The sequence below is a fragment of the Ahaetulla prasina genome, chromosome 6 (assembly GCF_028640845.1).
Source record: "Ahaetulla prasina isolate Xishuangbanna chromosome 6, ASM2864084v1, whole genome shotgun sequence".
NCBI lineage: Eukaryota > Metazoa > Chordata > Lepidosauria > Squamata > Colubridae > Ahaetulla > Ahaetulla prasina.
In genome coordinates, this window is record NC_080544.1 from 19987403 (window position 1) to 20014905 (window position 27503).

The window sequence follows — 27503 nt, forward strand, 5'->3', positions numbered from 1 at the left end:
AGAATAAACATCCGTGCAAACTAGTTTTCTAATTCCTCAGCAGGTCAGAATAAAACAAAATTGAGGCTGAAAATAAATCAAGCTTTTAAGCATACACTGAGAACTGTATAAGACGATTGAAATGCTTTGGAAAGAAATGCATTTATAACAGCTAGAGGCATAATAAACATAGCAGTTCCTGCAAGGATTAAACTATATTTAAAAAAATTACCCTATGGAAAAGGAATGCTGAATGCTCTATATTGGGAAGCTGCTGGCTAACAGATTAAAACAGCAGTTTTTGTAGCAGGTCAGGTGGTCTACCTCTGCAGATATAATGACTTTGAAAAATTCTTATACTTTTAGATGCTCCTTTATTACCTAGACCAGTGTTTCTCAATCTCAGAAACTTTGAGAAATGTGGACTTCAACTCCCAGAAAACGTAGATTGCTCTTTTTGGATTTTACTCACGGATTCTAGTCCGGTTGTTTCATAGATGTAGTTTAATTTTGTTTTTGTTTTTCCACTGTCTCTTAAGATAGATTTATAAGTATTCACAGAGCATTCCTGGACACATTGCTTGTACCAATCTAAAACTGAAACAAACTGACTGACTGATATTATTATCAAGCATGAGTTCACATATCATCAATGGGAAAAGGTCAGTGGTGGGATTCAAAATTTTTTACTACCGGTTCTATGGGCATGACTTGGTGGGTGTAGCATGGCATGGCTTGGTGGGCGTGGCAGGGGAAGGATACTGTAAAATTTCCATTCCCTTCCCATTCCAGGGGAAGGTTACTGCAAAATCCCCATTTCCTCCCAATCAGCTGGGACTTGGGAGACAGAGAATAGATGGGGATGGAGCAGTCAGAGGTGGTATTTACCGGTTCTCCGAATTACTCAAAATTTCCACTACCGGTTCTCCAGAACTGGTCAGAACCTGCTAAAACCCACCTCTGGAATGGGTACATGCCTAAAGATTTCTTTAACCAAAACTCTAGGTATGTTTTCTAAATTGTGCCAGATACCACATGAACCAAACAAATGAAAAATGTTCCATGTTTCATTTCTCATCCCACAACCCACTTTCCTCTTGATGTGGTCTACCTGAATTATGAGAGGTTCCAGCAACTTCTCCACAGTATGCGTCTGAATCTGTAGATTCTGAGGGTCAATTTTAATTTTCATGTAAGGACCTGCTGCTGCCATTTTACCTGTAAGCTAAAGATAGTTTATTTTACAGTAGTGCTAGACAACTCACTGTTTCAGACATATTCCCTTACCAGATTCCTCAATGCTTTCAACAAAAACCGAGCTTCTAATGAACTTCACTGAAAAAGTTCTTAAAACTTCAGGGAAATATTTGAGAGGCGTATCTGCCTTGAATTGTACAGCACAGTCAAACTTCAGCAGTTGACCACAGGATATGCTTTATGACATTTTGTATTAGGTCAGAAAATGCTTTATGATAATTTTAGGGGGATAAGTGCAATTTTTTTCATATTGCCAAATTTATTGGCATCCTCTGAGATTTTGAAGAAAGCAATGACCATACAAAAATTAACCACCGCTGATGTTTGCGGGCCATCAATGCATTGCATATGCCTCTGCATAGGAAGATGAAAGATCAGTTCCATCCTCATTCAAATGGGAACTTTAAAAAAATAATCTATTTTAGGACTGCTGTATTAATTCAAACAATACAAAATAATACATTCGAAGCCACTTCGTATAAATCAGTGTTTTTGAGCTTGGTAACTTTAAGAGATGTGGACTCCCAGAATTCCCCTGCCAGCGTTCTCCAGAATATAAATCACTATTTGTTCTAAGCTTGTTCCCAGACTTTTCTTTCCCACCCACCCCTTAAATAGCTGTCAAAATATAACATTCGTGCAAAAAGTAGAATCAAAACTGGGACGACATCATGTCTGATTTCTTCACTGCAGTTTTTAAATCTGCAATAACACATAAGGTAGCATGACTCAATTTCCACTACCCACACTTACTCGCTCTGCCTACTCAGGTTAAGGATAATTTCAATTACAGTCTTTGGTTTGCAGAAATTCCCTTCCCTTCTCTTTATTACATTGTGGGAACAAATTCAAATTATTTTATACAGCAATACAAGTCCCCCCTCCCTTTTCGTGGTTAACTTTTCATGGTTAAGTAAGGCTTAGTATCAGCATAGTTGAAATGAGTGACTGCAAAGAACAAAGGTGCCCAAAATTTATTGAAAAGGGAACGAAACCACAGACAATTCTTTAGACTGCTCACAGCTCCAACAATTCCTAGCTGCTTTTAACCGCGGCTGGGAATTCAAGGGCTTGTAAGTGATCAGGACTGGAAGGCACTAGATTGGAGAGAGTTTACATAGACTAAACGGTTAATGTGAATGATAAATTCACACTTATCGTATCATAGCTTGATATTTCAAACAATGCAAAAATATTGCACATATACCGAATTGTAATAATTATTGTATTCATGTACTTAACCAATTTATACCCCATCACATTCATAAATAACATTTTGATAGCTCACAAAAAAAACCCCCACAATGTTAAAAAACAATACAATATTTCAGACCCTCCAAACAATATCGGGCTTCAATGTTCAAATGCCTCACATTTCAGCTGTTTTGAGATTGTCAGAATAATAGCTGCCATAAACAAATGTCATAAGACCTAAAACCTGAACTGTGGGATAAATATTCAGATTCTTAGAATTTGACCAAGAATTCATATTCAAAAGAGACAGGCAACCTCAGCAGGTTTGTACAATGTATGTGCATTGTTTTATTCTACCTGCTCAGAAACGTATGTGATAGATTCTTCAGATAATATCTCCAAATGAAGATCAACCATATGGAAAAATGCTTGCTATCTTGACGATTTGTAGCTTTTGCAGAGACTTTCAAGTGATCTCGTGGATCCTGCATCTCCCCAAAGTCATTGATTGATTGATGATGTGCCATTAAGTCTTTTTTTGGCTTCTGGTAACCACATAGGTTTTCTCCATAGCAATCTAGCCCTACTCTGATCCTTCAGGTCTCATCACTACTATAACTGAGTTCATCCAACTTACTACTGATTATTTTTTTCTCTTTCTTTCCACCTTTCCAGCATTCAAGCCTTTCTAGAGAGCTGGATCTTTGCATAATATGTCCAAAGTAGGATAATTTAAGCCTGGTCATTGAGTGCCTTCATGGAGAAGTCTGGATTGAATAGTTTGATGATCCATTGGTTTGTTTTCTTGGCAGGCCATGTTATTCTCAGGAATTATTCTCCAACACTAAGTTTCAAAAGTGTCAGTGCTCTTCTTCCTCAAAGTCCACTTCATATCTACGCCTTCCTTTTTTCTATTTTCCTGTTGAGCTGTGCATACTTTGAAAATGATTTGGAAAAAGGTTTTCAGACCTCATACAGCATCTTCCTATATGAGCTGTGGTGGCACAGTGCTTAGAATGCAGTACTGCAGGTTAATTCTGCCGACTGCCAGGAGTTCAATTCTGACCAGCTCAAGGTTGACTCAGCCTTCCATCCCAGACTGTTGGGGGCAATATGCTAACTCTATAAATTGCTTAGAGAGGGCTGTAAAGCACTAAGTCTAAGTCCTGTTGCTATTGCTTTCTCCTATATGATAAAAGGTAAAAGGTAAAGGTTCCCCTTACACATATGTGCTAGTCGTTCCCGACTCTAGCGGGCGGTGCTCATCTCCGTTTCAAAGCCAAAGAGCCAGCGCTGTCCAAAGACGTCTCCGTGGTCATGTGGCCGGCATGACTAAACACCAAAGGTGCACAGAACGCTGTTACCTTCCCACCAAAGGTGATCCCTATTTTTCTACTTGCATTTTTTACGTGCTTTCGAACTGCTAGGTTGTAAGAAGCTGGGACAAGTAACGGGAGCTCACCCTGTTACGCAGCGCTAGGGATTCGAACCGCTGAATTCCCAACCTTTTGATCAACAAGCTCTGCATCTTAACCACTGAGCCACCGCATCCTTTAACCACGCGCTTCTTTTTGCACTTCCTCCTGGCGTTTTTCCATTTGGAAGAGAGAAAGGAGGAGGAGGAGGAAGACGAGGGTGACGATCTCTGGTGCATGAAGCAAGACATGAAACTCTGCAGCAGGAAGCTCGGGGTGAGTGAAAAGGGGTAGCAGCTGGAACAGGCAGTAAAATAATGCTTAAAAAGTTTTTTTTTTTAAAGTTCCAACGATTGCGCATCGCTCAGCTCCGGAACCGGTAGTAAAAAAATGTTTAAAAAGTTTTTTAAAAAAAGTTCCAACGATTGCGCATCGCTCAGCTCCGGAACCGGTAGTAAAAAAATGTTTAAAAAGTTTTTTAAAAAAAGTTCCGACGATCATGTGTCGCTCAGCTGATCATTGGAACTTTTTTTTTTTTTTAAATTACTACCGGTTCGGGAGAACCGACCTGAACCAGTAGCATTTCACACCTGCCCAGGACAGCCCTGCGGGCCGGATCTAACCACCGGTGTTTGATGCTTCTGCTGTAGATGAAACTTCAGTATTATGCCCTCCACGGAGGAACTGAGTCATTCAAAACAAGGTCACTAGGTGACTATCAGTGGACACCATAATTTTATTTTGCCACCTTTACCACTACAAAATAGACCCCAATATCAGCTCTCGCTTATATCCAACCATCTTCACTTTTGGTTTTCCACCAGTAATATTCTAAGATCCACCATCTTGACTTTTTGACCATAACTGATGGGCACCACCGGTCATTGGCGTACCATCTAATGCCTCAAAATGATTGATACATCTTTTTATATCAAATAAAGAAGTGAAGTTTTCATTAGGACTTTGCATCAGAGGACCCAGATTGTTGGGGGCAATATGCTTTGTAAACTGCTTAGAGAGGGCTGTAAAAGCACTATGAAGCGGTATATAAGTCTAAGTGCTATTGCTAATGCCTTAATAAAAAGAGCAACGTTAATCAACTTTATATCAGGCCCAAGAAGATGGATCAGGATACCCATGTAGTCAGAGATAGTGGCTCTCAATTTCACACCTTTCCATGTTTTACAAGTTATAACTACAGATATGTGTATGATTTGTCAGCTTGAACACGTTGTTGTTGTTGTTGTTAGTTGCGAAGTCGTATCCAACCCATCGCGACCCTATGGACAATGTTCCTCCAGGCCTTCCTGTCCTCTACCATCCTCTGGAGTCTATTTAAGCTCACGCCAACTTCTTCAGTGACTCCATCCAGCCACCTCATTTTCTGATGTCCCCTTCTTTTGCCCTCAATCTTTCCCAGCCTTAGGCTCTTCTCCAGTGAGGTGGCCATCTCTTCTCATTAGGTGGCCAAAGTATTTGAGTTTCATCTTCAGGATCTGGCCTTCTAAAGAGCAGTCAGGGTTGATCTCCCCTAGGACTGACCGGTTTGATCACTTTGCAGTCTAAGGGACTGTCTTCTCTAGCACCATAGTCCAGTTCTATATATTAACAAGCAATTACACATAGAACTGCAACTTTTGGCCAGCAATTTCACACATTATTGTCAGCATTATCCCCTGCTTCTTACAAACAAGTTATTTAGAAAGGTCTCAGAAGCGACACAAGTGGCACACAACAGAGACATTTGCAAGTGCCTAATTTAGTTCTTTTGATTACAGAAAATTGTCCTAGCACAGAAATACAGATATAAATGAATCTAAAAATACGTTTCTGTACTGTTGGTTTTTTTTTAAGAGCATTATTATTTGGGTTCATTGCTAATATGTCTCTCAACAGAATTAGAACTATTTTTCACCTAGTTTAATACAAAGCAATGTACAAAACTACTTTGTTTTCCACTCTGAATAATGAATAAGCCAATAAAAAAGAGCATTTCCGTAGTTAAAGCTTTTTTTTAAAAAAAAACTTAAACAGGTGTATCTTTCACAAAGCTATTACAATGCCCGTTGCCTAAATACCAATTAAAACGACAAAAAGTAGTTTTGTTTCAATCACAAAATTCAATGCGTTGTAATTTGTGCTGCTTCAGGGGGTTTTTTTTGGTTGTTGTTGTTTATTCATTTATTTTGCTCAAAGATGCTAATAGCCGATCACTCACCTGTCTCAGGGCACAAGCCGATTCAATATTCAAATACCCAGCCGATGCCAAGATAGTTCCTCCACAGTTTGGAAGTTGTGCAAACGTATTATAGCTGACTTCTTGGCTTATCATATATCTGACAGACCAGAAAGCGGGACGAAGACTCCAGAGTATTTCAGGACATAGTGGCTGCAGGGAATGGGTGGGGAGGGTTTGCGTGGGAGGATGGGCAATCCTTAAAGTTACACAAGCTAATATAGACTTAGGCCGGGATAACTCTGCAGTAATCATGCAAAACTTTCTTCTTGTTTACATGGAAGAGAGGAAACCTACCGAGATGAAAGAGGCTCTGCCAGGCCAGGAAAAAGATCTTTGTTTTCTGCTTTCTTCCCTCCTACAATATGGCACTGTGCCAGTCTCAGAAAGACAGTGCTTAGACTCATGGAGTTTCCACCCACTGCCTTGGGATTAAAATGTTCACCCATCCCACTGCAGCTTCATAAGGGATATTTTGTTGTTCCCGCAATTATAAACAGAAGCATGGATGTATCAAACAATATAGAATAGAATAGAATAGAATAGAATAGAATAGAATAGAATAGAATAGAATAGAATAGAATAGAATTTTTTATTGGACACACAAGGAATTTGTCTTGGTGCATATGCTCTCAGTGTACATAAAAGAAAAGATACGTTCATCAAGGTACAACCTTTACAACACAAATGATGGTCAATATATCAATATAAATCATAAGGATTGCCAGCAACAAAGTTACAATCATACAGTCGTAAGTGGAAAGAGATGGGTGATGGGAACGATGAGAAGATTAATAGTAGTGCAGATTTAGTAAATACTTTGACAGTATTGAGGGAATTATTTGTTTAGCAGAGTGATGGCCTTTGGGAAAAAATTGTTCTTGTGTCTAGTTGTTCTGTTATGCAGTGCTCTATAGCGTCGTTTTGAGGGTAGGAGTTGAAACAATTTATGTCCAGGATGTGAGGGATCTGCAAATATTTTCACGGCCCTCTTCTTGATTTGTGCAGTATACAGGTCCTCAATGGAAGGCAGGTTAGTAGCAATTATTTTTTCTGCAGTTCTAATTAGCCTCTGAAGTCTGTGTCTTTCTTGTTGGGTTGCAGAACCGAACCAGACAGTTATAGAGGTGCAAATGACAGACTCAATAATTCCTCTGTAGAACTGAATTAGCAGCTCCTTGGGCAGTTTGAGCTTACTGAGTTGGCGCATCCAATTGCGAGAGAGAGAGGAAGAGAGAGAGAGTTACTGAAGAAGTTTTTCATTACCCCACTCTATGGGATGCCTAGAACAGGCGTCTCCAACCTTTTGGACCGCAGGGGCCACTAAATTCATAATTTTAAATCCTGTGGACCACTAATATGATCTGCCTAATGACCGGCTGGGTGGGCGTGGCCAACTCAATGGCTAACTCGATGACACTCACATTGAGGGGTGCCTCGCTGGCCTCTACTCACCCCTCCCCTGCCAGTCACTCCTCACCTCCCCACTCCTTAGGGCCCCAGCAGGAAGCAGTTGTTGGAGCTAAGCAGCTACCATGAGAAAAGAGTTGGCAAAACAGCTCAGTTCAAATTGGATCTGACCGAGAAGGAGGCTCAGCAGATGCAACTCACTGAGGACTAGGAGCATAGACTTTCCAAGCGGAGGGAAGACCTGCGGGAGTGCAAGGCCAGGTACCGGCGCCTGGAGACTCAGCGGGCTGAGATGGTCAGCCAGTTCCAGGCCATGATGCTCTCCCATTGGAACAAGGCCCTCCGGCTCCTTGCCACCAGCAGCACTTCCCTCCAGCCTTTGCCCAAAACCCTGGCGCACCAGGAGGCTGAAGCAGACCCCATGTCGGAATTTCTGCCCCCCTCCAACCCACACAAAAAGACCCCAAAAGGGGACACTCTCTATGGCAACACAAACGTACATTGCACATATCCAGCGCAGGGGCCATAGTTTGAGGACCCCTGATTTAGTGCAATATTTAAAAATGCAAATAATTTTCTCATGGACTGCCAGCGGTCCACCGACCACCAGTTGGTCACTGCTAGCCTAGAACATTTCCACTCCCTTTGTTCTGTTTCCCTTCCCCCAATACTTCCAGCAAGAGAAGCAGGGCTTGCCAGGTCTTCTCCCTCACTTTCTGAATCATCCGAGTCCAGGAGTCCGGGTCTAGGAACCTGGGTCACAACACCCTTGTTGGTAGAAGGCCTGGAGAAATATAGTCACTGTCACTGGAATAGGCTGAAGCCATAGACCCCTGATGGCGAACCTATGGCACGCATGTTGCAACTCCGGCTCCCAAGCCTGTCCTCATGGAGGAGGATGACTCTGAGAGTGAGGGGGAGGAGCCTATAAGTCCTCCCTCTCCAGGTCCCTCCTTTCTGGCAACGCCTCAGGTGCTAGCTGAAGGCCAGGAAGAAGGCGTGTCGGAGCCCCCACAGAAAGAGGGTGAGGAGGATCAATTTTGGATTGATCCCAGGCAGCGTCAGAAGGAGAGGCGTGCGCAGCAAAGGAAGAGGTATGGCAGGCCCAGAGATTGCTGAGTCACTGAGCCACACCCCACAGAGGATAAAAGCGGGTGGAGTCGATCTATAGCCCCTGTGGCTACAAAGCATGAACTTCGGATTGGTTGTTTTTGAGTTAAGTTCTGGACTGTGTGAAGGAATTATTCTGTGAACTCTTGGCTGCCCCGGCAACGGCCTATGGTCACGTGGACTCCCGTCCCTGCCAGTGATAAGGAACTTGGCAGGCATTTGAACTGTAGCTGCCAAGTCTTTTATCCACAAAGGAAATTCAGGTCAGTTGTAGAATAAATGACTGTTAGACGCTCGCTCCTGCGTTCTTCTGTGTGAGGTGGGGAGGGGGACAGAACAACGCGTATGGCAAATGGCACACATGCCAATGATGGGTTTCAACATTTTTTACTATCGGTTCTGTGGGTTTGGCTTGGTGGGCGTGGCCTGGTTTGGTGGGCATGGCTTGGCCCTGTCAGGGGAAGGATACTGTAAAAACTTCAATCCCTTCCCACTCCAGGGGAAGGTTATTGCAAAATCCCTATTTCCTCCCAATCAGCTGGGACTCAGGAGGCAGAGGATAGATGGAGACAAGGCCAGTCAGAATTTTTACTACCAGTTTTCTGAACTACGCAAGCAAAATTTCCTCTACCGGTTCTCCAGAACTGGTCAGAACCTGCTGAAACCCCCCTCTGACACACGCGTATGGCATATGGCACGCGAGCCGTCATCCCAGTTCAGCTCTGCCGAGCATGTACGCATGCCTCCCTCCGGCCACCTGGTCGTTGGGTTTCCGCCGCGCATGCACGGGGGCCGTGGTACATGCGGAAGGGTGTGCATGCATGGGGGGGCGGGGTGCATGGGGGGACCGTGCAGGCACTGCATTTTGGGGGTTCGGGCACGCGCACATTTGCATGCGCATGTGCCGCTTTGGGAGTTAGGTCCGGAAAAGGTTAGGCATCACTGCCATAGACAGAGGGAAAAAAGGGGCTTGAGGGGGTGTTAACCTCCTGCCCCTAGAATTCTTCCCACATGTGCATTAAATCTATTTTATTATACCTCTGAATTAATCAAGAATGGATTGCCTCCTGCTCTTGCTCCATCACTGGAGGTTTTTAAGAAAAGGTTGGACAGCAATTTGTCCGGAATGGTATATTTATTTTATTTATTTATTTAATCATATTTATATACCGCCCTATCTCCCAAGGGACTCAGGGCGGTTTACAGGCACTAAAAACAGATAAATAGAATATAAATACAATATAAAACATTTAAAAAACTTATTCTAAAGCCCGTCCAATTAAAAATAGAAATAAAACCCAATTTAAAACCCAAAATTTAAAATCTAGCTCAGTCCTGCACAATTAAATAAGTATGTTTTAAGCCCGCGGCGGAAGGTCCGAAGGTCCGAAAGCTGACGAAGTCCGGGGGGTAGATCGTTCCAGAGGGTGGGAGCCCCCACAGAGAAGGCCCTTCCCCTGGGCGTCGCCAGACGACATTGCCTCGCTGACGGCACCCTGAGGAGTCCCTCTCTGTGAGAGCGCACGGGACGGTGGGAGGTATTCGGTCGCAGTAGGCGGTCCCGTAAATAACCCGGCCCAATGCCATGGAGCGCTTTAAAGGTGGTCACCAAAACCTTGAAGCGCACCCGGAAGGCCACAGGAAGCCAGTGCAGTCTGCGCAGGATAGGTGTCATATGGGAGCCACGAGGGGCTCCATCTATCACCCGCGCAGCTGCATTCTGGACTAACTGTAGCCTCCGGATCTCCTGCTTGAGCAGAGGGTTGGACTAGAAGACCTTCAAGGTCTCTTCCAACTCTATTATTCTATTCTATTCCTCAGAGTAGAGATAGAAAAGGACTCCCACTCTATGCAAGACAAAGGGACAATGGTCAGATTTGGTTAGCGCTTGAACAGGACACCACCAGGAAGGCTAGTCTGTAAAGTTAAAAAGAAAAGAAAATCTGGCAGAAAGTAATTACAAACCGTCTCTCTCTCACACACACACACACACCAAAAAAAACAACAACAATCCTAGCTCAAGAAAAACTACATTTATTCATGCATTCCTAAATATCAATTAATTTCAATACATCTCTGAAAATAATATCTGTTATTCTCTTTACCTGCTACTGAGATATTATATAAGTCATACACAGAGGTGGGTTTCAGCAGGTTCTGACCAGTTCTGGAGAAATTTTGAGTAGTTGGGAGAACCGGTAGTAAAAATCCTGACTGGCCCCACCCCCATCTATTGTCTGCCGCCCAAATCCCAGCTGATTGGGAGGAAATGGGGATTTTGCAGTATCCTTCCGCTGGATTGAGGGGGGAATGGGGATTTTACAGTATCCTTCCCTTGCCATGCCCACCAAGTCATGCCACGCCCACCAAGCCACACCCACAGAACTGGTAGTAAAAAAAATTGAAACCCACCACTGGTCATACAAGTAATCCTCAGTTAATGACAGCAATGGGGATTGGAATTGCTGTTGCTAAGTGACAGTCATAAAGTATGATGCCAGGTAACTGCACCATTTGGTAACAGCAATTCTGCCTTTTCTGGTTGCTGTCATTAAGTGAAATCTGTGTTAAGCGAGGGCCTCACACAGTCACCAACCTCCCCAGTGACTTGCTTGAGGGAAGCTGACATGGAAAGTTGCAAACGGTGATTGCAGGACTGCAAAAAGGTTGCAATGGCCACAACTTTGAGGACTGCTCATAAATACCACTTGTTCAACATGGTTGCATGTTTAAGCAGTCACTGGGTGAGTGGTTGTTACCCAAGGACCATCGCATAAATGACCTTGTATTTTTAATCTAATACGCCATCATATTTTTCTTTATTTTATTTATTTCATCAAGCATGTATTTTATATTTTATGTATTTTATTTTAAGGGCCTCTGGTGGCTCAGACTGGTAAGACAGTCTGTTATTAACAGCAGCTGCTTGCAATTACTGCAGGTTCAAGTCCCACCAGGCCCAAGGTTGACTCAGCCTTCCAGCCTTTATAAGGTAGGTAAAATGAGGACCCAGATTGTTGGGGGCAATAAAGTTGACTTTGTACATAATATACAAATGGATGAAGACTATTGCTTGACATAGTGTAAGCCGCCCTGAGTCTTCGGAGAAGAGCGGGATATAAATGCAAATAAAATTTAAAAAAAATGACAGATACAAGTGTAAACATAAATATAAATATATGTAAAGGATACGAATAAAAGAAAACATTAGGACAGGGATGGTAGGCATGCCGGCGCACTTATGCACGCCCCTCACAGACCTCTTAGGAACGGGGTGAGGTCTACAGTAGACCGTCTAGGGTTAAAGTTTTGGGGATTTGGGGAAGAAACCACAGAGGCAGGTAGTGCATTCCAGGCGTTGACAATTCTGTTACTGAAGTCGTATTTTCTGCAGTCTAGTTTGGATCAGTTTACCATGAGTTTGTATTTATTGTGAGCTCTTGTATTGTTTTGGCTGAAACTGAAATATTCACTGGCTGGTATGTGTACAAGTAGTCCTGAACTTAAAACTGGTTGCATTTACATCTGGTTTTCAGCGGGAAAAAAATGCCCATTGCAGACAATGGATTTGCTTAACGACTGCTGTATTCACTTAACATCCACAACATTTGCTTAATGCCCGCAGCTATTCACTTAATTACCACCGCCAAACAGATCATAAATTGGGTCAGTCATGTGATGATCGGCTAAACACCTGGCACAATCTTTGACCATAATTGTGGGCTCAATTGCGCTTATAAGTCAAGGACTACCTATAGAGCCATTTAGATTGCAGGAGCCTGGTTACGTCTTAGAATTTTTCTGAACTAGATCGTCAATGGTTTGTTGTTGTTGTTTTGCATTTATATCCCGCCCTTCTCCGAAGACTCAGGGCAGCTTACACTATGTCAAGCAATAGTCTTCATCCATTTGTATATTATATACAAAGTCAACTTATTGCCCCCAACAATCTGAGTCCTCATTTTACCTACCTTATAAAGGATGGAAGGCTGAGTCAGCCTTGGGCCTGGTGGGACTTGAACCTGCAGTAATTGCAAGCAGCTGCTGTTAATAACAGACTGTCTTACCAGCCTAAGCCACCAGAGGCCCTTTATAGGTGATGCTTATTAGTATAAGCATCACCATTCTACTGAACCTGAAATCCAGTTATTTTAAAACAACTGCAGGTTTGTTCAATTAGAGCTACAGGCTCAATGTAAACTTGATCTCTGACTTTTTAAGAAAAGTTTCTTAAAATATGTGCCATCCCCTACAAGGTTCACCAAAAAAAACTCCATTAACTTTTTTTAAAAAAAGGTTCTTTGAATCCTAGCTTTTTTTTCCTGTGCCTTTAAGGTACACGCATCCATAATCCATTTTCAACAACATGAACACAGTGAATCGTGGTTTTTGCCTGGAAGGTAGGAAAATATAACTGGACTTTCCTTGTTTTACTTGAAGATGTTTCACTTCTCATCAAGCAAAACGTCTTCAAGGAAAACAAGGAAAGTCCAGTTGTCTTTTGAAAAAGCACCTTTTGTTGTGGTCCGCCAGCAGCCTGCAGAGCTAGCAACAGAGTCGGACAGCGATGAGGCTGAGGAAGAACATGGGCCAGTCCTGGAGGCTGGGGAAGGCCCGGATGAGGGCTCTGCATCAGAGGCAGAGGTGGGACCAGGGCCATCTGGGAGTGATGTGCGGACTCTAGAGTTTCCAGAGGCTGACAGTAGTGAGGCAGAGGAACAGGAGGAGCCTGTTCCTAATGCACGCATGAGAAGAGCTGCCAGAAGGCAAGAGCAGCTAAAGCAAAGAAGACGACTCAGGAGTAGAGCCAAGAGATGATTGGCCCCTCCCATTAAAAGACCAGCAACGGCTCTTGGGCTCTTTGCTGACAAACAACATTGATAGCCTTGATCCTTGTCTTGCGGCATTTATTTCTTGTCGGCATCTTCTGCTTTTGAACTTTTGCCAAGAAAGCCTTTGGCAGTTTGCCTAATTAGACCAAGGTTGGTGATAAGATTGAAGAATTGTGCTAGGAAGAATTTGCTTTGATTTAGTTTGGACGATGCTGAGAATGAGTTAATTCTCAGCTGTTCTAATAAAGTCTGTTTGTTTTTAAACTGACTACCTATAGAGCCACTACTACCTACTACTACTACTACCTACTTGGGCCTGGGTCACAACACCTTTGGGACAACCATGACCTGGATGACTGAGACTCTCCATAGACAAGTAGGAAAATATAATCTATAGAAAAAGCAGTGTGAATTTATTCCTTCTTTTCTAAAACCTTCTGAGGAAAATTGTCTTCCATTTTACCAGCTAAATCGATTTGAAAACTACCATTGTGCTGTCCCTTGATCTCCTTAATTTGGGAAAGATATTTCAGTTCCTTCCATTCTCTTTTCCTCATTTGCTCTATATTTTTAACATTTGAATCATTTCACTTCTTTATAAATAGTTAACATATTCAGCCGGATGTTCTGAAAAATGGAATATATGCAACAACTGAATTATAAGGGCATTTATCATGTACCATGATAACAGATGTAAATAACAGAATCTTGCATTTATCTTGGCCAAAAAGTGAAACACAAAACATTAATCAAGAAATATGATGCAGTAAAAGAAAAAAGGATGGCTCAGTTTTAATCACATAAAAACAGCTCCCAAATAGAAGACCTACAAGGTCCCTTCTAATTCTTATTATTGTATGTTCTATGTTCATTGGATACCCTCTGATCTTGGAGGCTTAGGTACAAATATGTTGACATTGTCTTCAGTGTAAATGATTATTTGGTTTTCTTAGAAGAATACTTATAAGCTGAGGTGATATTCAGCTGGTTCAGGCCGGTTTGGGAAAACTGGTAGCTCCAACGATCAGTTGGCCCCACCCACCTGCCCCCGCTCTATCCTGTCCTTTATTTCCTGCTTTGTAGCTCATCTCAATCGCGCAGCACAGCTGATTTCCACCACCCTCGCTGTTCTACTTACCATTGCTGACTTGGAAGGTAAGCAGCTTAAGCTTCTAAATGCTCCATTTCCAGCACAAGTGCCTTAAGCACAGGTGTGCACAAAGTGTGAATGCGCTTTGCGCGTGCTCACTGAACCAGTTGTTAAACTGGCAGCATCCCACCACTGCTTACAAGGGTGCTATTTCCTTCTCCAGTGGTTCATATTTAGTCTGATCCCTCATCTGTGATCGATTGATTTATGTCCGTCTGTCTATGTGTATGTAAGTTTGTCAACATGCATGACCATTCTCAGAGATCAGGGCTTCCTAAACAATCCATTTTACAACTCCAGGATAATACACTCCATCAACTGGGTAATTTTTTAATATTATAATTCAGTAGGTTCAATGCTTTGATAAATATGTATCACACAAGTATCAAAAAAGAAGTATACCAGCTAAAATTACCGTATTTTTCAGAGTATAAGATGCACCTTTTTCCCCCCAAAAAAGAGGGTGAAAATCTGGGTGTGTCTTATACTCCGAATGTAGCCCCGCCCAGCTTCTCAAACGGAGGTTTCAAAGCTGAAAAAAGCATTCAGAAATGGAGCTTCAGGAAAAAAAACCCAAACGGAGGTTCAGAAAAGAAGCCCCCAAACAGAGCTTCAGAAAAGAAGCCCCCAACACAGAGCTTCAGAAAAGAAGCCCCCAAACAGAGCTTCAGAGGCATTTTTTCTGAAGCTCTGTTTTGGAGGCTTTTAGAGGCAGAAAAAAGTTTTTTCTGAAACAGAGTTTCAGAGTCAGAAAAAAAAGCAAAAAAAAAAAAAAGCAAGGCATGGAACTCACAACCAAGAAACCTGTTGCTAAAATTCACCTCTGGGAACAGCTGATTGGGGGTATTCCAGGAGGCCATCCACCTGCCAATCAGCTTTTTTCTTATTTTCCTCCCCAAAAACTAAGGTGCGTCTTATACTCCAAAAAATACGGTACGTACTCAGTATGCTCTGGTGGTAGCTGTGGTCACTTGGTATTTTGCCAGAAATACTTTGCAAAGATTTTGCCCTGGCATAACGTTTTTCCACACAATCATCTGCATTAGGGCTAGTAGTTTTTTGAGGATTAAGAAGGATTTAATATGGCAGGGGGCGGGCAGGACACAAGGAAGCATCCAATCAATCATAATCACCTGTTGGCATTAGACCAGGGGTGAAATGCTCCTGGTTAGGACCGGATCGCGCGATCTGGTAGCGATGGGGGCAAGAACCGGTAGCCAAAATCCCTGCCCCCCCCCACCGCCCACGCCTCGCTGTTCCTCTTCTCTGTCCCTGAAGCTCTCGGTGGTGATATAGCTGCAAACGGCCTTAAATGACTGCCGCAGTGCTTCAAAGGGCCGCAGTACAGCTGATCAGCACTGTAGGCAGCTAGTAAACCGGTGTCTCTATTTTTAAAGAAGGTAGACAGTGCCTCCCCAAAAAAGGCAATTAGTAGACCGGTGCCTCTATTTTTAAAGAAGGTAGACCGGTGCGCCCCCAAGATTTGTATGCTTTATTGTTTTTATTATTTATTAGTATTGGCCATGCCCATTCAGTCACCCGACCACCAAGCCACGCCCACCAATTAAGCCACGCCCACAGGACCGGTAGGGAAAATTTTTAGATTTCACCCATGCATTAGACCATTGCATGATAATACTTACTGTGTATCCAAATTAGGCTTGACATAAGGTTAGTTCTCTGCTGTGATGTCAATTTCCAAGAGTATTAAATATCATTATATTTTAGTCGCTATGCTATTCAATTTTATAACAATAAATTACTGGGAAAACTCACAAAACCAGAACACCGCCTGCTAAGTCTTTTGAAATTTGGGGTTGGAGTAGACTTCTGACAATATCACAGGTAGGTGAGAAAACAGAGGTGTCATTGAAGAAATCGAACCAGAATTCTCACTACAGGCACAGATTCGAATTACCGTATTTTAGATTCGTTGTATGAAGACCTGACTCTCCGAGGAACGCCCTAATGCTGGAAAAGCGGAAGGAAAGAGAAAGCTGACCAGCAGCAAGGTGGATAAATTCAAGTAAAGCAGCAATGGGGGTGCCATTAGAGGACATGAAGGGTCATGCTGGGCACAGATCATCCAGGACAGTGATGGCTAACCTTTTTGCAGTCGCGTGCCAAAAGCAGGGGGGAGCGCGGGGAGGGAGGTCATGCACAGCGTGCCCATGCCCATAATTTAATGCCCCCCCACTTCTGCACATGCACGCACACCCGCCTCCATTTTCCCCATGCTTTTGGCACACAATGGCCCGGTAGGCCCAGTAGGCCTGTTTTTCACCCTTCCCAGGCTCCAGAGAGTTTCTAGGAGCCTGGGGAGGGCGAAAACAGCCTTCCCCAACCCCATGGAGGCCCTCTGGAGGCTGGAAACAGCCTGTTTCCCAACTTCTGGTCGGCCCAGAAGGCCCGAAAATTAGCTGGCTCGTGTGCTCATGCACACTGGAGCTGAGCTAGGGCAACGCTCGCGTGCCCACAGATATGGCTCCGCCTGCCACCTGTGGCACGCGTGCCATAGGTTCGCCATCACGGATCCAGGAGAAGTTCTATCTATGTGATTGCTTAGAGTTGGCACTGGAAATAGGTAGACTTACTGCTTCCTTTTATATATTGATGATGCAGCCATTATCTCAAATTCACTTCTTTGACTGAAGACAGCTTTGAGATCAACCACAGGTAGTCCTTGACTTACAACCACAACTGAGCCCAAAATGTCTGTTGCTAAGCAAGACAATTGTTAAGTGAATCACTGAAGCTGTTAAAATTAGTAAGATGATTGTTAAGCGAATCTGGATTCCCCATTGACTTTGCTTGTCAGAAGGTTACAAAAGGTGATCACATGACCCTCGGATAGGGCAACTGTCACAAATATGGGTCAGTTGCCAAGCATCTGAATTTTGATCACATGGCCATGGGAATGCTGCAATGGTCATAGGTGTGAAAAAAGGTCATAAGTCACTTTTTTCGGTACTGTGGTAACTTTAAATGGTCACTAAATGAACTGTCATAAATTGAATATTTATTATATAGATAGTGACCTGGTCATGAACCACCCAAAAGCAAAATTTATCCTCTTGTCAAGACATAAATATAGATGGCAAATTAATAGAAATGTTATTGAACAGATTAGGGCCTTCAAATATCAGAACTGTTTCCTATGCTACCGTAATAATTGGCCAAGAGCTCTGTGTTCACACTTAATGACCACAGAGATCAGGGGTGTCAAACTCGCATTGTCATGTGACGTACCGGGACTTTTTTCCCCTTCGCCAAATCAGGTGTGGACGTGGCCAGCGAGTGACGCATCTGAGCCGCAGGCTGCGAGTTTGACAGCCCTGACATAAATAGACCTTTTCTTTTTATAAGGTGACCAATTTTTAGTTTTTTCAATCTACCGAATAAGCAGGGGTGAAATCCAGCAGGTTCTGACGGGTTTTGGAGAACCGGTAGCGGAAATTTTGAGTCGTTCGGAGAACTGGCAAATACCACCTCTGGCTGGCCCCAGAGTGGGGTAGGAATGGAGATTTTGCCATATCCTTCCCCCAGGAGTGGGGAGGAAATGGGGATTTTGCAGTATCCTTCCCCTCTGCCACGCCCACCAAGCCACGCCCACCAAGCCACGCCACGCCCACCAAGCCACACCCACAGAACCGGTAGTAAAAATATTTGGTTTTCACCACTGCGAATAAGGAAAGAACAGTGGCACCTTTAAAATCCAGGCTGCAGTAGGACTCTTGTGTACATTTATAGTTTGGTTGTACAGATGTGGATGCCATCAAGAGTCAGAGTTCATGAGAATGTGACTACTAGCAATGGTCTCATTGGCTGCTGGTAGCATTCCAATTCAACGTCTCTTCCTGTTGTAACTGCCACTTTGAACAGTTACTGGCCAATGTGAAAAAAATATCTTTCTGGACTTTGGAGCTAGGCCAAAGCAATGCTGGGACAGTTGGAACAGGATTAGCTTGGGATCGAGGAACATGAACAGGACTGAAGCCAAAATGCAGGTTAGAACTGTACAATTCACATTAAAGTGTACTATTTTCGCTCCATTAGCCAAAACGTTTTTGCAAAGCAGACTAACCACCGATGGTTTTTATTATTCACACATGTGGAATTATTTCTATACTGTGAAAACGTTAAATGCTCTCCATCAACTTCTGCCTCTGTCTTACAGGGCCTATTTTCCGCTCCAACCAAGATGGTTTAACATATTTAACATTTCTTCATTTCCAGCCTGTTAACTAAATTTATTTATCCAATATCTGGCCTCCCCTTTTCAAAATGCCAAGAGTTTGACAAGAAAAGGATTGCAAGAACAAGGAGGATTGTGGCTTAAAAGGAACACCTACCTAAATATCCCAAGCTATATCTGACAGTGTGGGCATATCTTTGTAAGAATGTTTTTGATAGGAAGATGAAATTAAGAAAAACACTTTATATGCTAAATTTGTACCTGGAAACTAGCTGTTAAAAGCACTGGAACCTTCCAGCCAAAAAGTGTGTGCGTGTGCGCGCAGAAGTATAATATTGCTTTTAAACTCAGGCAATTTGTAAGGCATGGAACTGAAGGAACTGTCTTGCTCTCTGAATGTGAGTGAAAAAACACTTTTACCCTTAAAGGTTTTATTTGCCTGAAAATATGAATCACCACATAATTCAGGCAAAGCAAAAAACATTTATTAAGGGAAGGTCAAATCTTTATACAGGGTACATAAACAAAGAATACATACATTTGATATACGTGATGTATCCAAAGGTAACAAATCAAATGATACACAACATCAATTAGATGTGAGAATTAAACAATGGAAAATATTGATCCTATATATAAACATTCCACAAGTGGCAAATTTATGTATGGGGTCACCTTCTTTCCCTATCAAATCTGCATTTTTCTTAATATATTTGCAAGTGTGTTCAAGGACTTCCAGATTATATATTGTTTAGTTACTAAAAAGGATATTTTTGCACATTGACCATCAATTGTGTTGTAAATGTTGTACCTTGATGAACGTATCTTTTCTTTTATGTAACACTGAGAGCATATGCACCAAGACAAATTCCTTGTGTGTCCAATCACACTTGGCCAATAAAATTCTATTCTATTCTATTCTATTAAAAAAAAAGAAATGGAAAAGAAATGGAAAACATGATCTCCTGACCTTCAGAAGGAGACCATGGATCACATGCTAAAATATTAGTATCACCTTTATTTAAAAGCTAACAATGAAGCCCAAAATTCCAGGTAACAGTAACAATTATTTTTTTCACTTTAAAGTAGATCGGTCTTTTTAAAAAAAGAGGCCTCTGAATCTCTAATAGTCACATGCCACTCAGGTGTTTATAAGTGAGAATGATTACTTCCAGGTCAAAACCTTTCAGTTCTTAATTCCTACAGGTCATATTGCTATAAAGCCACGTAAGTATGCACGCACACCCCTTCTTGCTTTCTAGTTTAAACACTTGTGTTTTTTTTTTAATTAATTAAGGATCACTGGCTATTTTTTCTCCTTTACTGCAAACCATAATTAGACAGACATTGGAGGGATTCTTTGGCTGTGATATCTAAGCTCCTTGAATTTAAAGATAATACTAAATGTATGTATTTATTTTCTCAGCATCCATGGTTGTTAAGATATGTAGGTTTGCATTGGCAGAAACTGAGCTATTTTTCTATAGAAAAAAATGTAGGAAATGTTGTTTAAAATGTGAATACAAAGGAAAATGTTTTAGTAACTGCCGGTATATAATTTGAGATTGATTTTTCATGTGAAAGTTTTGAGATATAGGATTGCCAATTTTTTAAAAAATCCATACATTTCTCCCTCACCAGTAAAACTTCAGTAACAGAACATAAATATTTGTTGCCTTTTCACAATAATCAAAGTCTATCACTTTGCCATACTTTTAACCAAGTAAGGATGGTGTTCATATGCTGAGCAATTTCTAACTGCTGGGAAATGTAATTTAGCAAACTTAGAGGACCACAGGATCTGCATCTTGGAGATGAATTTTGGAGAAGGCAAGTGACACTCTCCGGACTATTGTAGGCCTACAATAGTCTGATCCATAAACTAACTAAACATAGTTTAGCCTAGCAAATTATGCAAGCTAGCCCATGTAACTAATTGGTCTCAGTAAGTTGTGCAAACTCAACATTTGTGAGACAGATATACCGACAGGTAATAAATGGGAAAGAGAAATTGTAATCCTAATCATCAAAATAAAACAACTAGCTCTGATTAATGATTCTTAATGGTACTACTATCTGATAGAGCAGCCATTAGAATGGAGGTCTTCAAACTTGGCAGCTTTAAGACTTGTGGACTTCAATAGCTGGCTGGAGAATTCTGGGAGTTGAAGTCCACAAGTCTTAAAGCTGCCAAGTTTGAAGACCTCTGCCCTAGGGAATGAAGAACAGAACCAATTGCTCCTATTACAGAACTCCACAAAAAAAGTATCTGGTTTTTTGTTTGTTTTTTTGTGGAGTTCTACAACTTTCCATGTCTGGGAATAGACATGGAAAGTTTAGATGATTCCTACTACCACTTTAAGGTTCACCCGCCCCCCCTTGAGAGACTGCTCTTAATTAATGGTTTGGTCCATATTACTACAAAGGTATGCTAACTGCTCTGAAATTAATTTAATTTGTAGAAGTTAATTTATCTCCTATTTTTCCTTTGTTGCTATTCTGATTTTTCCGCTTTCCCTTCAAGGGGTTTTCTTTCTGCTTTCCCTTGAAAATGCTACATCTTTGAGATGAAAGTGCCCTCTGCTGCCTGAAGTTCCTTGTTCAGGTAGGCCAATGATGGAATTACCTATAATTAAAACATTGCCATATTTTTTTCCTTCCAGTTGTGTTTATAGAAATATAGTGCATGACGATTTTCATAAAACAAAGTTATGACCAACATCCATGGAGTATGCTAGTCAGAAGGTGGTTATTTGTTGCTTAGTATTTAGGAGGTTGTAATTGTAAACTGTGGTTTCACATGGTGTAAACCCAGCCAACTGGGGTTTATTCACTAAACCATGGAGCAATAAATCACCCCTCACTGTGTTATTGGGATGCAGTTAATTAACTATTAACATTAATAGTCTTCAGGTTTCTTGGTACTTTCTCATCTAAATCTATTATGGAGCCACACTTCAAAGTTCCTTTAGTGAAGAATAGTAGCTCTGAGACCAATAATGAAATGTATTGTGACTTCCTCTGGCTATAATTCTGATGCTTAGCTAATATGCAAGTATGCAGGGAGGTTGAATGTTTGTACAATTTGAACAGGCCCCCTTTCTGCATGCAATCAACCATGCGTGTGGGAATTAACCTGAGTGAGGCTAATATCTTCCATACGATGAAATCCAATTTTCCTCCTCTGTGTGTTCGCAGGAACTTGAGAGTCATCTTCAAGAGGTTAAAACCCACTCATGCCACATATAATGTAATCAGCTGAAATAGGTGTATGCAACAGCCATAGTAATAACAGCATACGGTACTCATCGTTAATTGGTTCTGGGAGGCGCAATGAGAACCCAAAATGATGAGTACCGAACAGATTTTTCCCTGAAGGAATAATATAGTGAGTCACAAAGCAGGCAACACCGACAAGTTCTAGCTCTTGTGCATTGAGTACCAAAATGTCAGGCGTGCCTCCGTTCAAAACCCAAGAAAGAAAACCCACAACTCCATGTTTATAGAGAAAGGTACTTTTACTGAGTATGAACTGAATGCAACGAAAGAAAAACAAGGTCTGAGGTAATAGGCATGAAAATTAGATATTGAAAGCAATCCCTCCTGCCAAGGAACTCGGTTCAGTATCCAATCCACATCTCCCCAAGGTGTCATGTGGGGCTCTTCTTCAGATGGGCCCCATCTCTCTGGCATACCAGAACGGTTGACCTTGACAGCTGTCAGTTCTTTTCACAGCTGCTTGCCGCTTGAAGCCTGTGTGAGAAGTTTCCTCCCTTTTTCTTGAGACGTCTCCACCAGCTCGCTTCTCCCCCACCCATATACCAGTTAAACCTCCCCCCCCCCCCATTACAATGGCAGCCAATAGCAAAAGCAAGCATCATAGGCAAAGCATCATAGGCAGAGGCTGACACAAACAAACAATGAGTACTGGACAAAATTTTGCATCAAAATGCATTGAGCATCAAATTTGATGAGTTTCAAAGTAATTGAATACTAAGGTGCCACTGTATATCAATTCCATTATAACAATTCCCTAATTATGAAAAGCTTAAGGGACATTTCAGAATTACATAGACCCATTAGCATTGTGCCATCAATTGACAAAGTTGATAATACAGATGAATCGGTATCAGATCTCTATATATTGCATGGATGTAGCTCCCCAGATGTTGATAAATTCCAATATTGCTCTAGCAAGTCTGATTAATAATAGGAGATAACAGGATTTACTTATTATAAGGGTTTTTTCCTATCGAAGCAACCTGGTCTACCCAAATATGGGAGGGAGTGTACTGCTTCCCTTTCACCTTTCAGCCCCAACCCAGGAGCCCTCACAGGCAGTCACTTCACAACAAATTGTTTTGTGTTAAATTTATATGTACTGACAAAGAAATAAAGGGAGACTGGTATAGATCTATTTCAAGCTATTTAGCTCTCATCATTATTTCCATATATTAATCTTTCCCCTGGTACAGCTGACAAAGCGAGGAGAACCTGTGGTTTAGAGGTTAATACATCTGCCTAATACTCAAGCACCGCCAGGTTCAAATCCCAGGAGGGTATGGCTAGTTGATGAGAGCTAAATAGCTTGAAATTCATCTACACTATATCACACCTTTCATTCAGAAGCTCAACAAGCATGATGCTAGGCTGTGCAGCCTACCTCTACTAAAAAGAAGTTATTTCTGAAAAGAGAGCTGAGAAAGTTTCATCATCATTCATATTGCTGGAAAAAACCAGAGAAGTCCTGGAATGAGAGTTGTGGTAGGGGCTTGTGCACTCTTAGTGCCTCTCTCGCCAATAAACTCAGCCCAAACAAGCGGAACTCACGAAATCAGTAATAGTATATCCCAGTGTTTCCTGTCTTTCAAAGCATCAGTGAAATGGCAGTAAGGCTTTCCCTGGAGATCAAGAAAGTCAAGATGGCAGCAATAACTAATAACGGGCCTCTGTGGCTCAGACTGGTAAGACAGTCTGTTATTAACAGCAACTGCGTGCAATTACTGCAGGTTCAAGCCCCACCAGGCCCAAGGTTGACTCAGCCTTCCATCCTTTATAAGGTTGGTAAAATGAGGACCCAGATTGTTGGGGGCAATAAGTTGACTTTGTATATAATATACAAATGGATGAAGACTATTGCTTGACATAGTGTAAGCCGCCCTGAGTCTTCGGAGAAGGGCGGGATATAAATGCAAATTTAAAAAAAATAACTATGATCAAAGCTCTACCTTTTTGTAACGTGTATAGCAACTGCCATCTTGACTTTTTTGAGTGGCTCTATCAGGCTGGATCAGGTCTTTGTGTCAGAGAGCAGCAGATCTTTTTAGCATGTCACTTCCTGAGCCAAAATACCCATCCACATCATTGGTGAAATGTAAAGGTTGTTACTACGGGTTCTGTGGGCCTGGCTTAGTGGGGGGATAATGTGACTGGGTGGGCGTGGCCAACTTTTTTTTTTTTTCTTTTAAAAGCATTTTTTCTACAACCTCTTCGGCCAAAAAGGTTGTAAAAAAATGCTTTTGAAAGGCTCTGACGATCCCAGCTGAGCCACGCGCGATCATCAACATCAAAGGATGTTGAGACTCTAGAAAGAGTGCAGAGAAGAGCAACAAAGATGATTAGGGGACTGGAGGCTAAAACATATGAAGAACGGTTGCAGGAACTCGGTATGCCTAGTTAAATGAAAAGAAGGACTAGGGGAGACATGATAGCAGTGCTCCAATATCTCAGGGGCTGCCACAAAGAAGAGGGAGTCAAACTATTCTCCAATGCACCTGAGGGTAGAACAAGAAGCAATGGGTGGAAACTAATCAAGGAGAGAAGCAACTTAGAACAAAGGAGAAATTTCCTGACAGTTAGAACAATTAATCAGTGGAACAACTTGCCTGCAGAAGTTGTGAATGAATGCTCCAACACCGGAAATTTTTAAGAAAATGTTGGATAGCCATTTGTCTGAAATGGTGTAGGGTTTCCTGCCTGGGCAGGGGGTTCGACTAGAAGACCTCCAAGGTCCCTTCCAACTCTGATATTATTATTATTATTATTATTATTATTATTATTATTATTATTATTATTATTATTATTATTATTATTATTATTATCATCATCATCATCATCATAAGAGGCTTTTTTTTAGTTTTAAAAGCATTTTTTCGGCCAAAGAAAAAAATTTATTTATTTATTTATTTATTTATTTGATTTCTATACCGCCCTTCTCCCGAAGGACTTAGGGCGGTGTACAGGCAAGAATAAAACAGACGGTACAATATACAAATTTAAAATGCAGTTAAAAAACTTATTTTAAAATTGGCCTGAGAAGTAAAATATATAATAAGCTAAAAAACCCCATTTAAAATTAATTTCTAAGAATTTAAAAATTTGTTAAAATCAATTTAAGCCAGCCCCGCGCGAATAAAAAGATGTGTCTTCAGTTCGCGACGGAATGTCCGAAGGTCAGGTATTTGGCGTAAACCCGGGGGAAGTTCGTTCCAGAGGGTGGGAGCCCCCACAGAGAAGGACCTTCCCCTGGGGGCCGCCAGCCGACATTGCTTGGCGGACGGCACCCTGAGAAGTCCCTCTCTGTGAGAGCGTACGGGTCGGTGGGAGGCATGTGGTAACAGCAGGCGGTCCCGTAAGTACCCAGGCCCTAAGCCATGGAGCGCTTTAAAGGTAGTAACCAACACCTTAAAGTGCACTCGAAGGCCACAGGTAGCCAGTGCAGTCTGCGCAGGAGCGGTGTTATATGGGAGCTACGGAGCTCCTTCTATCACCAGCAGCTGCATTCTGGACTAACTGAAGCCTCCGAGTGCACTTCAAGGGAGCCCCATGTAGAGAGCATTACAATAATCCAAGCGAGAGGTAACGAGCGCATGAGTGACCGTGCACAAGGCATCCCGATCAAGGAAGGCGCAACTGCGAACCAGGCGAACCTGGTGGAAGGCCCCCTGGAGACGGCCGTCAAATGATCTTCAAACGACAGCCGTTCATCCAGGAGGACACCTAAGTTGCGCACCCTATCCTTTGGGGCCAACAACTCGCCTCCAACAGTCAGCGGCTGCAGCTGACTGAATCGGTGCCGGCATCCACAGCCACTCCGTCTTGGAGGATTAAGCTTGAGCCTGTTTCTCCCCATCCAGACCCGTCGGCTTCCACACACCGGGACAGCACTTCAACAGCTTCATTGGGGTGGCCTGGGGTGGAGAAGTACAGCTGGGTGTCATCAGCGTACAGCTGGTATCTCACCCCAAAGCCACTGATGATCTCACCCAACGGCTTCATATAGATGTTGAACAGAAGGGGCGAGAGAATCGACCCCGCGGCACCCCACAAGTGAGGTCCCTCGCGGTCGACCTCTGCCCCCCTGTCAACACCGTCTGCGACCGGTCAGAGAGATAGGAGGAGAACCACCGATACACGGTGCCTCCCACTCCCAATCCCCCCAACCGGCGCAGCAGGATACCATGGTCGATGGTATCAAAAGCCGCTGAGAGATCTAATAGGACCAGGGCAGAGGAATAGCCCGTCCCTGGCCCTCCAGAGGTCATCCACCAATGCGACCAGAGCTGGCTCCGTGCTGTACCGGGTCGGAAGCCGGACTGGAACGGGTCTAGATAGACGGCTTCATCCAGGTATTGGGGTAGCTGTCGCCACAGCACTCTCTACAACCTTCGCAACAAAGCGAAGGTTGGAGACTGACGATAATTACCCAAAATAGCTGGGTCCAGGGAGGGCTTCTTGAGGAGGGGTCTCACCACCGCCTCTTTCAAGGCGGCAGGGAAAACCCCTTCCAACAAAGAAGCGTTGATAATCTCCTGGAGCCAGCCTCGTGTCACCTCCTGAGTGGCCAGTACCAGCCAGGAAGGACACGGGTCCAGTAAACATGTAGTGGCGTGAAGTCTCCCCAACAACCTGTCCACGTCCTCGGGAGCCACAGGGTCAAACTCATCCCAAATGGACTCAACAAGACGTGTCTCCTCTCCCTCGCTTGGATCATCCCAATTTCGGTCCAGACCATCCCGGAGCTGAGCGATTTTATCGTATAGATAACCACTAAACTCCTCAGCACGTCCCTGCTACGGGTCATCCCGCACCTCCTCATGAAGGAGCGAGCGGGTCACCCAAAACAGGGCGGCCGGGTGGTTATCTGCCGACGCAATGAGGGTGGAGGCATATGAGCGCCTCGCCTCCCTCATTGCCACTAGGTAGGTCCTAGAATAGGACCTAACTAGTGTCCGATCAGCTTCGGAACGGCTGGACCTCCAGGTGCTCTCTAGACGTCTTCTCCGCGTTTCATCTCCTCAGCCCCTCGGAGAACCAAGGGGCCAAACGAACCTGCGCCGGGTCAGAGGTCGCAAAGGCACGACACCGTCCAAGGCCCCAGCCGCGGCCCGCTCCCAGGCCGCAACTAGTTCCTCAGTCGTGCCGTGGGCCAGATCCTCAGGGAATGGCCCAAGCTCCGTCCGGAACCTCTCAGGGTCCATCAGGCGCCTGGGGCGGAACCACCGTATAGGTTCCGTCTCCCTGCGATGGTGGATGGCGGTTCGGAAGTCTAGTCGAAGGAGAAAATGATCGGACCATGACATCGGTTCTGTTACTAAATCATCTAATTCCAGATCATTTAACCACTGACCAGAGATATAAATCAGGTCCAGTGTGCCTCCCCCCATGTGCGTGGGGCCATCATTTACCCGAATCAGGTCCAAGGCCGTCATGGAAGCCTGGAACT

General features: G+C 43.1%; 1 protein-coding gene across 1 annotated transcript in view; it reads right to left on the reverse strand.

The window, feature by feature from the left end:
• The window catches only part of CTNNA3 (catenin alpha 3), a 1121082-nt gene extending 1114889 nt beyond the window's left edge, over window positions 1-6193 (reverse strand). Inside the window, exons 1-2 of the mRNA XM_058187693.1 lie at window positions 6064-6193; window positions 1091-1204 (exon numbers count right to left, since the gene is read on the reverse strand). Of these exons, the coding sequence (XP_058043676.1) occupies window positions 1091-1204; window positions 6064-6177 (228 nt within the window). The 5' untranslated portion in view covers window positions 6178-6193. The remainder of the gene's footprint in view (window positions 1-1090; window positions 1205-6063) is intronic.
• Window positions 6194-27503: the final 21310 nt, after the last annotated feature.